The 14,028-nt window shown below is 63.5% G+C and overlaps 2 protein-coding genes across 2 annotated transcripts in view; both read right to left on the bottom strand.

Annotated features, from left to right (window-relative positions):
* TNNT2 (troponin T2, cardiac type) overlaps positions 1-14,028 on the bottom strand; it is a 323,809-nt gene that overhangs the window by 53,841 nt on the left and 255,940 nt on the right. The gene's annotated exons all lie outside the window — the stretch shown is intronic.
* On the bottom strand, positions 4,944-7,338 carry PHLDA3 (pleckstrin homology like domain family A member 3). The gene is made up of 2 exons (XM_090263441.1): positions 6,641-7,338; positions 4,944-5,532 (listed from the first exon to the last, which is right to left on the bottom strand). The coding sequence occupies exon 1, from the start codon at positions 7,078-7,080 to the stop codon at positions 6,703-6,705; it is 378 nt and encodes a 125-aa protein (XP_090119567.1). The 5' UTR covers positions 7,081-7,338; the 3' UTR covers positions 4,944-5,532; positions 6,641-6,702.

Genomic DNA, 14,028 nt, shown 5'->3' with positions numbered 1-14,028 from the left:
CGAGTCTCCATTTCTTTATCCACAAACTGAGAGGCGGTGGGAGGATCAAACGCGATGGTAGCTGGGAAGCCCGGGAACCCTCGCTCCCAGGCCGCACAGCAGGAGCTTGTTACTAGCTCCCTGCTCGCAGTGGGCCTTCCCACCCACCCAGCTCCTCCTCTCGCCCCTCAGCCCCTCTTGGCTTCCCCAGTGCATCCCCCGTCAGAAGAGGGAGGGAGGAAGCATCGCTTGGGACAGCTGCAACTGTCAGCGTCCTTCAGGTCATTTGCACGGAATTTGAGCACTTGGTAAACAGAGTTCATTTCAGCTGCCGGCCGTGGGCCGGTGTGGGGGTCTCCAGCGGGCCCGAGGTGCATCCGGAGCCTGGCGTGGTTCAGTTCTGAGCAGGCCTTGGGGGGCTTTGGAATGCTGTGACAACCGAAGAGGAGGCACATGTGCCCCTGCCACCGTCCTCTCCGGCCCTGGCAGGGGCTCACCCAACCCGGCCCGGCCCAGTTTCAGCGGCCTACACGTGAGCTGAAGCTCAGGCCCAGGGAGTGCTGGGCAGGCCTGGAAAGGGTTAAGTCCACAGGACCCAGCTGTTTCCTGTGGGCGTGTGGATTTACAGCCTCCAGACTGGGGGCTACCAAGCCTGTGCTGGAGCAAGACACGCTTTCAGGGAGGGAAAAGGCAGGGCCCTCGATCTGTGGCCAGATGCCTCTGTCACGCAGCCAGGGCTTCCCACGCAGGCGCCACCGGGGAGAGACAGGGAAGAGGGGCCCGTGGTCCAGAAGCGAGCAGGGCTCCACTGTGGACACCAGGATGGTCAAGGTCGGAACTGGCCCTGTCTGTCCTGGGCCTCTGCCCATCTGGTGACAGTTATCACAGCAGAGAAGTTGGTCGGAGGGTTCAGACTTGAATTCTAGGTGAGAACATGATGCTGGGCTGCTCTGTGCCTAGGTTTCCCCCCTTCTGGGCAGACCCTGCAGGGCAGGTTTAACAATGGTCCTCACAGCGTCCCCGTTCTAACCCCTGGAACCTGTGCCTGTCACCTCAGATGGCAAAGACTCGGCGAGTGAGGTTATGTTATGGGATTTTGAGGTCGAAAGGCATCCTGAGTTATCCAGGGCGGGCAGCAAATGCAACCACAGGGTTTTCGGAAGATGAGGCAGCAGTGTGACCAGAGGCAGAGAGGGGAGTGGGACGGCCACAGGCCCAGGAGCTGCCGAAGCTGCCAGAAGCCAGAAGATGCAGGGTCTGATGGTGACCCGGAGCCCCCAGAGGGACCCGCACCGCCTGCTCTGTGACCTCAGCCCAATCCCGATGTGGGGCTTTCGACTCCAGAGCTGGGAGATAATACATTTCTGTTGTTTTAAGGCACCAGCTTTGTGGCAATTTGCCGCAGGGTCCCCACGACCCTGAGGTTGCCCTCCCTGCTCCGGGGGCTGCGGAGTGCATGCTGGGCCTGGCCCCCTGCAAAGCTGCTGTTTCTTCCGCCAGCTCATGTCCCTGCTGTTAGATAGCACTTGTGACCAGCCAAGGACCATTCCAGCCCAGAGACATTGCAGGCTGTGCTGAGGTAAGCAACAGGGTGTCCAGGGCTAAGCAGGCCGACTACAGACGCTGAACTGTGCTTCCTGCCTCAGTGCTCAGCGACCTGCCACTCAGTCACCCCGGCCCTGCACGGAGCCTGAGCATGACCTCGGTGCTTGCTGGGTCCCAGGGCTCAGTCTCCCAGGAAACCCGACCCACTTTCTCAGAGGCAAACTGCCAGATCTGGGGAGGGGGCAGGATGGAGATTCCAGAATCTAGTGGCTCTGAGAACCCTTACTGAGGACCCCCCAGTCTGGCACGAGCTATAGCAGTGCAGAGGTGGTGGCCCCTCCCTAGAGAGGGAGCGAGGAACAGGGGTTCCTGGAGGGAGCCTGGCGGGCTCTGTGGTGGCATGGGCATAGCCCCCCCCCTTTTTCCATCTTTGTGACCAGTACCCCTTGAAAAACAGCGCTCCCCTTGGGCCCTCCCCCTTTGAGAATACCCCCAAAGAAGCAAACAGACAGAAACAGAGGTTTAAGTAGGCAAATGTATGTGCAAGAGCAAAAAACTGAAAAGACATGGTGTCCAACCAGAAGAAATTGGTTTGTCAATAAATAACAGTACCTACAGTAGAAGAACAAACAGGCATTAACATACATAAGGTCATGGCTTCACAACACGACATGCTGATACATTAGAAATCAGGACAGAACAGAATACACACGGGTGACCCCAGGCATGGATAATTATTACATGTCACATCACACGTCTTTGCATGGGAATCAGTGAAGGGCGTACACGGAGATGCGGGAGAGCCACGGTCTGCAGTGGGAACACCGAAGTGACAGTTGTCCCCTTCTTTACCGTTTTCTGTCCTTTCACAATATTCGTCAATGAATGTGTTTTATAATAAACATAAAGGTGTGAAGAACAGAAGCTTTGGGAGGTGCCGGTAGAAGACGCCCAGACCCCACGGCCAGCGTGCAGTGGGCTCACAGCCGCCCCCCGCCCCCGGTTCTGCCCCCGTCCTGCCCCAGCCCTGCCCCTTGGCGCAGGTAACTTCCTCCCTGAACGCCTCGTCTTCCCTCATCTCTGATATCAGAATCCCAACCGCCCTCGAAAGACCACTCCGCATGCTCCCCTGTGCAGCCCCCTCACAAGCCCACCTTCCCTCCAGGGCCCGGGGCCTGGTGGGACCACTGCCATGGCGCTCGCGCAGCCGCACCTCTGGGAAAGGTCAGTTTTGGAGTCCCACACCCCAGTGCCCTGTAGGTCGGCCTCCCTCACTCCCGCTGCCGTTGGGCCACAGACTCCTGGGGATGGGGACAGGTCCGCTCCCGGCCCAGCGAAAGCTGCCCCCTCTCCCCTTGGCCTCCCCACCCCCAGCCTCATGAGAAACCCAGTTGCTGGGCTGGGACTTGCCCTCTCATTGTCCCGCAGATGACTCACATGGCCGCAGCAGGCAGGCAGGGGTGAGGCTGGGCTGGCCGGTCCGGGGCAGAGACGGCAGCCACAGCCCCTCCCCAGCCATCCAGCGTCCACGGGCCCAACTGAGCCAAGTTTTCCATCTCGTGCGTGTCTGCTGGCACCGCCCGGCCTGTCTGTGCCCTCAAAGAGGACTTGACCCCGCTCTGCAGCCTGGCCAAGCATTCCCGAGGCCTGGGCCCCTTCTCCAGAACTCAGGGTTGCCAGAGCAGTGGGGGCACCCCTGACCCCGGGAAGCAGGCCATGCCCTTCCCGGGCAGAGACACACGCTCCCCAGAGAGGCCACGTGTCTTTAGGAAGGCAGAGTGCGGGGCGTGTGAGCCCCCCATCTCCGCACTCTGAGCCCCTGGAGCCACAGGAAGCCCTGACCCTTACAAACGCGAAGCCATTGTCCACACCACAGCCGCCACGCCTGTGGTCACGCACACCGAGGGCCACTGCTGGAGCAGGGCCGTGCGAGGGATCGGAGAGCAGCTCCCCCCGACGACAGCGGGGACCCTCCGAGCAGGGTGGGGAGACTGAAGCTGGCTTTGGACGGAGCCACAGCAACTCAGAACCAACAGGGCCGGTGTCCTCAAAGAGCAGAGAGCACCAGAAACCGGGGCCTGCCCCCCCCTGCCGTGCACGCCCCCCGACACCCACTGGCTGTGCCTGGTGCTGCCCTTTGCTGCCCAGCTCCCCAGAGGACCCTAAGACTGGCTGAGGCCAGCATGGTGCTGGGCACAGGCAGGGCCTTGTGCCCCTGGCTGATCACGACCAGCTCTAGGGGACTAGCTGGCATTTTACGTCCCCACTGAACTTGGCTTCTCAGGGCCAGGATCCCCTCCCTCCACATCGCCAGTGCCTGGCCGGGTGCCTGCCCACAAGGCAGTGCGTGTGTTGGCTGAGCGGCTGTGTCTTGCGTCCTGGTCCTACCTGCTCACTAACACTCTCCTCTCCTGAGGGCCTGGGGACCCCCTTTGGGCCCGAATCCCCGCCATCGGCCTCCTTGGGTTTAAATGGAAGAGCAAAAAAGATTCTCTCTGGGGGCCGGAGGATGGAGCTCGCCCTCTCCATGCCGTTCGCCTCTCCACTTCTGTGCGCCCTGTGTGAGTAGGCGCGGACCTTCCTCACCCCTCCCAGGACCCGCACACTGATCCCCACACTCCGAGCGAGCCCAAGCCTTTCTCGGAGCTGAGTGGGGCTGGCCTGGAAGACGCTGTGTACCGCACCGGAACCACGCGATCCACGGGACACATGAGCAGCCGAGTGAGACCACAGACGAGGTCTTTGTATCAATTCCCGGGAATGTGTCACTTCTTCACCTGAGAGATGTAGTTCATGTATCAGAGGAGAAGGTGCTCCCAGGGACTCCAGGGAGCCGGGCAGGGGCAGAGGCTCTGATGGGATGGCCACAGAAACGTGGTGAGGACCACATGGCTCGGCAGCACAGAGGGCGTTAAAGAGGCTTCGCCTTGAAGAGGGCCGACCAGCCTCCTCCCGCCCAGAGGCTCCTAAGAGGCCAGTGCTCTGCCAGAGGGAAGTGGACATGTGTGGCCAGTGGCAGACAGGAAGGCAGGCCATGTCGCCCCCCATTAACAGCTCCCACGGAACTCGGGGCATGTTTACTGTCCCTCCACTCCCCCCCTGATGATATTGCTCCCACTAAACCATCTGCGAGGAGGGGTCACTGTGTAAGTGTGCAGCCGGGTCTGTAAACTCAGGAGACAAACTCTGCCCAGGACAGCAGAGGCAGGCCGCCCTCCCGCAGACGGGGCAGCTAAGTGCCCTCATCCAGGCTCTGCGGTCGCCCTTCCCAGGACCACTGAGGCCGCGTCTGCTGGGGCTGCACTGCGCCCCCATGCCCCCCGCCCCAGGCCGGAGAGCTCAGGAAAGGCTGTGCCTTGGGAAGGCAGGCGTGAGGACAGCCATGCTCTGACCGCAAAGAATGTCACTCAGCAAACACGTGGTCACTGCCCTTTGCAGGGTGTCTTCATGTTGGGACAGGCATGAAATGGTAATGGCCAAACCCCCAGCCACCACCAGCACCTCCAGGCCTAGCACCGCAGTGGGGGCAGAAGGACCGGACAGGGGGAAGAAGCGTGCAAACAGAGGCCCTGGAGGGGAGGGGGTCCCAGAGGGACCAGAGCAGCAGGAGACCCCCAGGTGTGGGCCTCAGACCCATCAGCCCCCCCGCCGAGGTCAGTCCAGCGGTGGCCTCCTGTGTCCTGGGGCTGAGCGCCTAGGGAGCACTGCCCTCCTCCAGGCCCCGCACGGCACCGGGCAAACAGCAGGCTGCAGAACAGAGGGCAGGGCCCCGGGGGAGGGGCCGAGCCACCAGGTCTCCTCCAGGCAGGGCTGCGGCTGGGAGGCCCGGCGCTGCTCATCAGCGGTCAGAGCATGTCCAGGGGCTGAATCTTCACCCTCAGCCCCAGAGGCCTTCCGCCCTCCTCCTGGCTATCGGTCCTCAGCTCCAATGCCTCCTGCACATGACAGTGACTCTGCCTGGCCAGGAGGGGCACAGTCAGTCCCCACGTGCCAAAGGGTGCCAGGAAGCTGCCGAGAGAGAGAGAAGGAGAGAGAGAGAGAGAATCCACTGGGCGCTGCTCCACACCAGCGTCCCGATCTCTTCCACACCAGGACCAGCACAGTCAATAATGTTTGTACAACGCACTGCGATCCCGTCGCCTCCACCCTGAGGCTGACCCTCAGTCCGGTGAGGAGTCCTCTGCAAGGAGGCCCACGGGGGCATGTGGCCGGCAGGGCCCCTGGCTCACTAGTGTCCCCTCACTGAGGTGGGGAAGCTGCAGGGCAGGGAGGCGAGCAGTCAGGGATGGGGGTCGAGGGGGACTCGGGTTCTCATCAGGGAAATTAAACCTGGAGTGGTATGAAGCCTTCCCAGGCCCCGCTCCCCGTTCCCAGAGGAGGGACAGGGCTGGGAGCCGGGCCTTCCAGGTTCCATTCCTGAGCCCTCCCCTGGGCCTTCCGGACCAGAGGTCCGCCCCCCGCCCCCTGCCCTACTGCTCGCGGAAGATGAAGGCAGGACAGCTAACAAACCCTGACCCGCTTCCTGCCTCGTCCGCCCAGCCTCTCTCAGGGCCCCACCCCCTCCAGCCTCTCCTCCGGCCTCCCAGCCACTCAGCCCTGGGACCCAAAGCCCCCTGTCAACAAAGGGGTGGCGGAGCCCTCCCGCCGGCCGAGGCCCCAACTGGCCAGCAGGGCCCCTGGTCTTTCCACAGCCCCCAACGACCTCGCTAACAGAGGGAGACCATCCTTTTGCCTCAACCCCAGGCTCAAACTCTCCTGTAAGGAGCGGTCATTCTAGCGGGGGGGGGGGGCAACTTCGGGGTCCCCACCCTGGGCTCTCGCAGCTCCCGAAGGCACTGCCCAGGCACTGGGCACTGGGTAGCGCAGAGGCCCCGCTGCTCTGGGGACCATGTGGGCTTGTCTCCCTCATCTGAGCCAGAGCAGAAGGCCCCCCTTCCTCTCAGACACGCGCAGGGCCCCCGCCTGGAGCCCCCGGGGGAGGGGGACAGGCCTCCCAGGGTCAGATGCCTGGGCTCCTACTCTCGGTTGGCCGTGGGATGGTCCAGCTTTTAAGAGGAATGCTGGCCGGAGTCCCTGTCCTCTCCGCCTGAAAGCGCTCCGTCCCCAGGGGGCTTACCCGATGCGACCCCGGCGCGGAGTAGGTGAGGAGGCGGACGGTGAGCCGATGCGCCTGGCAGTTCAGGACACGAGGGTTCCGGTCCCCAGGCTCTGCCGGGCCCTCACTGTCTGGATAGCCTGCTGGTTCTTGAACTTGACCAGGCCCAGGGTGATCTGGGCGTTCCAGCCAGGGTCTTCGAGGGGACAGCGGAAGTCGATCTCGCCGCCCCCCTCGGTCACCAGCGTGAAGTAGATGTGCCGCCCGGTGCTCTCCACGCACTCCACGGCCTTGATGCGCGCGAAGCTGAGCTCCTTGGGCCGGCCGCCCGTGCCCTTGGCCTCGAACAGCTGCAGCCCGTGCTCGGTGAGCACGCAGCGCTTGCGCTTCCACTGCTGCAGGAGGCCGCCGCTGCGCTTCTCCAGCACGCCCTCCTTCAGCACCGCCGCCGCCGCCGTCATCGGGCCGCCGCGGGCCGCGCGCCCTGCCCGCCCGCCTGCTCACCCCGCGCCCGCTCCGGCCGCCGCGGCCCCGCCGCCTCTGCCCGTGCGCCCAGCCTCGCGGCCGCCCGCACCCCTGCCCGCCCGCTGGCTCGCCGGGACTCCGTCTGCGCGCTGGGCGGCAGCTCGGGGGACTTGCCCTTACTTGTCCCGCCGCTGCCTCCTGCGCGGCGCATTCCTGCCTCGCCGGCCCTCCCTCCGCGCAGCGCGCCGGCCCGGGCAGGGCCCGGGGGGCGGGGCGGCCCGAGGCTCCGTCACGCCCTGGAGGCACTAGGCGCCCGGCCGGAGGGCTGGTACCGAGAGGGGCCGCTTACACAACAGCCCCCGCCTCGGGCCTCCCGTCCGCCGCGTCTTGGAACCCTGCTCCCCAGGTCTTGGCCGCAGGGGGAGACGGTGGGGGCAGGAGGGAGCGGGCTCCGGCCGCGTCCCGCAGTGGCACCGGTTGGGACTGGCACGGTGGGCGCCAGGCCGCAGCGATGCCTTGGGCCTGCGGGAGGCCTGGCCTGCCGGCCGCTGCCCCCTTTCCCAGCTTGGCCAGCGCCCCCTTGGCACCGGCAATCAGAGGCACGAGGGAGATCCTGGGGTCGGAGCAGTGGGGGCGGGGGGGGGGTGCAGACCGGGAATGCAGCCCGTTGGGTTCCTGCCCCAGCGGAAGGGTTCTCTGTGCAGGGCCCTCGGGGGCTGCCCACAGCTGTCCTGGCTGGGCAGACCCAGCCCTTCTCCCACCCTGCCCTGGAGAGGGGGCGCGGGTCAGAAGGAAGCCCTGTGAGCTGAGGAGAGGCACCTCGAGGTCACCCAGCCTCCCCTTGGTGGAGGAGGGGCCTCAGGTGACCTTCTTGAAGTCGTCCCCTTCACTGGGCTTCAGCGCACTGGGGCGGGGGGCGGCTTCCCCCCTTTTCTGCCTACAGAGTGTTGAGGGAAGACGGCTGGGCGGACTTGGGTTCAGGCCTCCAGGCTCCTGCCAGGCTGTGCCCTGCCCACCGCAGTCAGCTTCACTCCTGCAATTTCCTCATCTGTCAAGGGGAGGATTAAGTTATTCTTATCTCATGATGGTTACGTTAGATAACGTTTGTGAAGGCCCAGGCTGGGGCCTGGTAACTCCAGCATCTCAACAAACAACAAACACAATTTCTCTCCCCCCGGCCCCATCTGCCAGTGCCTCAGAGGGCCGAGGCTGGGCCCTGGATGGTGGCCACTGCGCCCCATCTCGCTGAGCTCCTCCAGGTCCTCCCAAGTCCCAAGGGCCTAGTCACTGACGTGTTAATCGCAACCAATGATGGAAATCATGATATGCAGTAATGACAGTAATAAGATCTCAGTCCCACACTCGGGTTTCCACCCTCCTGCCCAGTGAGGCAGAGCCTAACGGCAAGAGGAGGGTCCATTGTGGGGGGGGGGGTGCCCTGCCCTGTAGCGCCCCACCCAGGAGGTGGGGGAGGAAGCTGCCAGGGTCCCATCCACAGTTCTTCATCTTGTGAGCGCAGGGAGCCCCCCATACCAGGGACAGCGAAGCCCCCAGCCCTCTCTGGGACAGAATGGGCAGCACCATGAGAGAAGGGGGGGAGCCAAGGCACTGCCCCCTGAGGCCCAGAAGGAGGCAGCAAAGGGAGCTCAAGGTGCCCCCAGCCCGGACGTAGGGACCGCCAAGGCCACAGCCCTCGCTCTGCCAGCGAGCCTTCTGTGGCTCCTTTCTCCACCCGCACCGCCCCCAACCCCGTCCCTCCAAGGGAGTCCCCTGAGTGCCCCAGGCAGCACAATCCCACCAAGACCCAGTGTTTGTCTCTTACTTCCTGCTCTCCCATCACTGGGCACTGGGCCTGGGACTCCCGACGCTCGTCAGCTGCTGGTTGACACAATCCAACACCTCTCACAGGTGTTTGAGTCTCAAGACTCAGAGAGGTCAAGCAACCTAGATAAGGTCACACAGCTTTGTCAATGGCAAAGCTGAGACGGGAATGTGGGGGGGCCAAGAGGATCCAGCCTCTGTGGATGGTGCCATGCTGCATCCACATAGGTGCTAACACACACCTGCCCAGCGGCCTCTGTGGGTCCTTGGAACCTGGGAGTCCTGTCCTCGGGTCTCATGGCCCCCTGGGATGAGAGCAGATGACTGACTCACTCTGAATCTTCCCCCCAGAACTGGCCTCTTCCTTCCCTGGGAGCCTTGTCTGGGAGAGGCTTAGGCCCCAGGTGGGTGACTTGGGCCATCAGAGGCCTTTGGGAGCCAGGAGAGCAGGGAGCTAGTGCCCCCTCCGAGCTGGGGCCACCTCCCTGCTGCGGAGCCCCTCTGCCACCCCGGGAAGGGAGCTCTAAGTTAGCCTTTTGCGAGGCTAGCCTTTTGCGGGGCACCTGGCAGGGCAGTGCTGGCCGCAGAGACACTGGTTCTTACTGACTTGCTGACTCCACACAGAACGTCCCCTGGTTGCCCCCCTGCCCCCTGCCCCTGAGCTGGCCCCTCCCTCTGGCCACCGTGCAGGAAAGCTAATCTGCCCATCAGTCAGTCCATCAGCATCCAGCTGGAACGGGCCAGACTGCACCATGGGCCTAGGAGCCTCCTGCCAGGTCCGAGCCTTCCTGAGTGCGGAGGACAGAGTGGAAGGAAAAACGGGAAGGGGAGGGATTCAGAGAGGCACTAAAAGGGGCATAGCTCACTGGGAGGCTCGTTACAAATTCTGCTCAGCGGTCACCCTGCAGGACCTGCCTCACTCTGACCTCTGTCCTCTGTCACCCCGGCTGCCTGGGCCTGAGTCCCATCAGAAGAGGCCCAGGGCTTCTCAGATGGAAACTTCAGATTCTTCCTCAGGAGGTCTGGGATGGGGCTCAGATGCCACATTTCTAGAAGCTTCCGTGTGATGCTGGTGTTGCCGGAATACAGGACACACTTCAGGGAGGGAGGGGCTTCCCCACTGCTCCTCAGTCTGGCCTCACCCTGACCACTGGGAAGCTGTTAGAAATGAACCTTCTAAGCTACCATGGACCTGCCAAGCCAGGAACTCTGGGTCTGGGGCCCAGGGCCCACCAGGGGAGGCTGCTGTGTGGAGAGTGTGGGGGACCTGGTGTGGAGGAAGGAGCCCTGAGCAAGGACACTGTGTCCTTGTCCTTAAAATGAAGCTGCTTGGCCCGCGTTCAATCTGCAAGAACACCTGGCTGGATTGGGGGAACTAAGGACCGACCACATCAATGGTCCCCACTTTGGGTAAGACAAGGAGGCTGCTGCTCCTCCCTCCCCTGCCTGGCGTTCCGGATCCATCAGCTCAGGTGGCTCCCCCTCACCGAGACAGAACAGGACCCCGGGGCTGCCCACAGCACCCCTCCCCCCAGTCTGCAGGCGCCCCTCCCCTGCCCTCCGCTCCCAGAAGACCCCCCTCAGACTTCCCCTGCCCCACCCCACCCCTTTGATGTGGAGCCTCCTGTCCCAGGGCTGTGGGTGTCCTCAGAAGGAGAAACGGATCAAGGCTGCAGGTCCAAGGATCTGGGTTTACGGGTTCCGTTGCAACAGAGCTGGAGTGGGCAGCGCCCGGGCCGACCCGCCCCAGCTTGCTCCTGGGCAGGGCTCTCTGGGTGGAAATCCCCTCCCACGCTCAGCTCTTTCATCGCTTTGCAGCCCAATTACTTTCCTGATTCACCAGGGATCCCTTTGGTCTTGGGGGCGCCCACTGCCCCCCTCTGACGGGAGGGCATTTGATCCCAGCTTGGGTCTGGCAGAGACTGGCTTGCAGGATGGGGCTTCAGGTTGGGGCCTGCAGAACGTTCTCTTTTCCCAGGTATGCTGGCATCGGGGCACCCACGTTGTAGGAGCCACGGGGCCTCCCTGGCGTGACCCTTGTCCTCAGGAACACTGCGCTGAGGGCAGGCACATCAGAGGACTGGCTGATCCCTGGGGACCTTGTGGCCTTAACCAGCCTGGCAGCGTGGCCGTGCAAACCTGGAGACAGGTGCGAGGTGAGTGCTCCCCATTTCACTTGGGACTGGTCCAATGGGGGAAGGTGGCATTCCTGTCCTCAGGGAGCCCTGTGCTACTGAGGAGGCTGCCAGAGCAGCCTTGCACAATCCTGTCCCCCAGGACGGGACACAGCCGCCTCAAGTGAAACCCCCATATCACCACGGACACTGGCGTGGGGGCATGTCAGGATGTCCCACTAACCAGTGTGGCCAACCCCACAGGCTGGATGCTGCCAAGGTCACCCACCCCACCCACACATCCGACACAGCGGGCGGGGTGAGCCGCTCACCTGTCCACGTGCTCAGACCATTGCAAATGGCGCAACAGTGGTGCCTACCCCTCAGAGGGATCGCGGGCCACTGCTTCCACATGCTTAAGGTCTTCATTGGGCTACAACACAGTCAGTGCATATGACAGGTGAATGACTCAGAGACAGATGGCTTACACGGGGCTCTTGAAGAGTTTTGCCCACAAGTGACACTTCTCATCTCAGCCCAGAGGCCAGAGCAAGCCACGTGGCCTCTTCTCATGGCAAGGAAGGAAGTGTGGCCTTACATGCAGCCACGTGGGGCACGGGTGTGGCCACCAGGGGACCAGTGGGTGCCCCCAGGAGGCAGGGAGAACCATCCCCCGCCCCCAGCCCAGGACCAAGCCCATGAACCCTCTGGAGGAGCCAGGCTGAGGTCAAGAATGGAAATGCAGGAGGCTCAGGGGCAGGAGCTTTAGAAAAGTCACCGGGGCTTGTCCAGGCACGGAACTGCCCGCAAAGGGCTTTACTCAGTCAGTCTGCTTCCTGAATTTTCCTGGCCTGTGGGGCGCATTGTCCCAGGCCCATGGACTCAGAAGCTGAGGGTTGGGTGGGTCCCCAAGTGCGGTCAGGGCCACAGCCCAGCCACCTTTCCCTGGGATCCGGGGCCCCACACCCCGTGCCTGGAAGCCATCTGCATCTTCACAAGGTCGCAAGGTTCCTGAGAAGCGCTCCTCTGGCATGAATCGAGGCCAACATCCCATTTCACACAGGAGCGGGTGACACCCAGGCGGGAGGGGCTGGCCCGCAGTCACATCGCTCGTTCCTATGTTGCCGCCACCGCTTGCCAGTGACTTTGACCAAGTCACTGAAAACTCACCAGACCTCACTTTCCTCTCCTCTGACGAGAAGATCATATAATCACCTCACACTGCGGATGGAGGAATCAAATAAGACACCGTGCAGGGCCGTGCCATCACACCGGCCACCTCCCAGCACACAGCTCCTCCCAGAGAAGACACGGGCAGGCGAGCACAGCTGGGCACTGGGGGACCTGGTTTGACCCTCTGTAATTGCTATGACAGCAGCACCTGCCTCCTGGGGCCACAGTGAGGGTTCAGTGACTGCATACGCTGAAGGCCCCCCACATGAGAGCACAGGATGGGGTTCTTCCAAAGTGTGCAGAAGAGGCTCGGGGTGGGGGTGGGGGCAGCCAGCCTGGCAGGGGCGGGTCCTTCTCCGAGGGAGCCGAGGCCGCTCTGCCCCGTGACCTGTTCATCACAGGTCCCCGCTCTGCCCCTCTAGCCTCTGCACAGCCCCAGCCCTGCTGGGTTTTGTTTCTTTTTTTGTCTTTTCTTTTTAAAAAACTTTAATTGTTGTTCTATTACAGTTGTCCCATTCCCCACCCCCCCAGTTGCTCTCCCCTGTCCCGCGCACCATGGGTTTTTCTTTCTCAGCTGATGAAATGGCCTCACCGGCTCCCTGGGCCTCCACGGGGAACGGCCGAGTGGCCAGGGTCCTTGTCCTGGAGAGGGGCAGGCTTGGTGGGCGGGCAGTGGTCACACAGGAGATTAGACCCGCTCTGGATGCCTCTTGGAACTGAAATGGAAGTCCCAGGGAGTCCGCCGTGAGCATCAGAACCGGTCAGAGCCCAGCTCAGGGCAGCCGAGCAGTTGCTTACCTACCCCTTGGTGGCAGGTGGCAGGCTTGAGGTGGGCGCTGGTCTGGTCCCAAGTACAAATGCAGATTCCCGGGCCCCGCCCAGGCCGACTGCATGAGTCTCTGGGGATCGGACCGGGAGGCCACTTTAAAGGCTCAAGTGACTCTCATCATTGGGGGATTGGAGGCAGGACCAGGCGGCAGAGCAGGGTGTGCTTGAGGGTTCTCACCTGGTCCAGGGGCCGCCCCTCTGCAGAGCTCCTGCCCTGTGCGGGGATCCACTGCCCCGCACCTGACAGCGGTTAAGCCCCCACCCTCCCTCCCTCATTCTGGCCTCACCCCTCCCATCCGGCTGCCCTGATCGCGGTCCGCAGCCCTCCGGTGAGGCAAACAGGCTGCTGGGGCTATGGGAGGAGGGGCCTTCCTGAAACCGGCCTCCAATCAGGGTGGCAGCTCGGTCCCAGGGCACCCCCAGAGCGCAAAAAGCAGCCATTCTCGCCCCGGGGCTCCCTGGCGCCAGCTCGGAGGTGGGAGAGCGAGAACAGAGATGCCTGAATGGACACGAGGAACCTCGCCGCTCCCTCTGGGTCAGTTCCACGTTGTGGTGTCCCGCAGGCCCGCCGCGGAGAGCCCTCCGAGGCAGAAAGCGTCCCCTGAGATTCCAGGTGAGCGCCCCCCGCGGGGCCAGGAGAGTGGGGCCAGGAGCGTGGGGGGGCGCCTGTCCCCTGCCCCCACCCACAGCGCCCCTGCCAGCGGCCCCTCCTCCCTGCAAGGGGCCGCCACCCTGCAGGCGCCTGTCCCTGCTCTCCCAGCCCCGCCCCTGCCTCACGACACGTCCCTGGGGCGCTTCCTGGCCGGCGGCCCTGGCGCGCCCCAGTTCCAATCCACGGAGGTGCGTCCAGCCGGCTCCCCACAACGGGGCTGGCGGGAGGCCTTGTGCAGAGATCCCTGGAGCAGCCAGCAGAGGGCAGCCTGTCCCCGACTTTGGGCCCAAACTCCCATTCGGGCCCCTCCCATGGGCCGCTCCCAGAGCAGGAAGCTGACCCAGGTGTGTGTGGCA

Source organism: Furipterus horrens, unplaced genomic scaffold, assembly GCF_987537825.1.
Source record: "Furipterus horrens unplaced genomic scaffold, mFurHor1.1.pri manual_scaffold_15, whole genome shotgun sequence".
Classification (NCBI taxonomy): Eukaryota; Metazoa; Chordata; class Mammalia; order Chiroptera; family Furipteridae; genus Furipterus; species Furipterus horrens.
This window is presented reverse-complemented; position numbering and strand designations above follow the sequence as displayed.

Coding starts and splice junctions, on each gene's coding strand:
- PHLDA3 (XM_090263441.1), bottom strand. CDS start 7,080: ATGACGGCGGCGGCGGCGGTGCTGAAGGAGGGCGTGCTGGAGAAGCGC.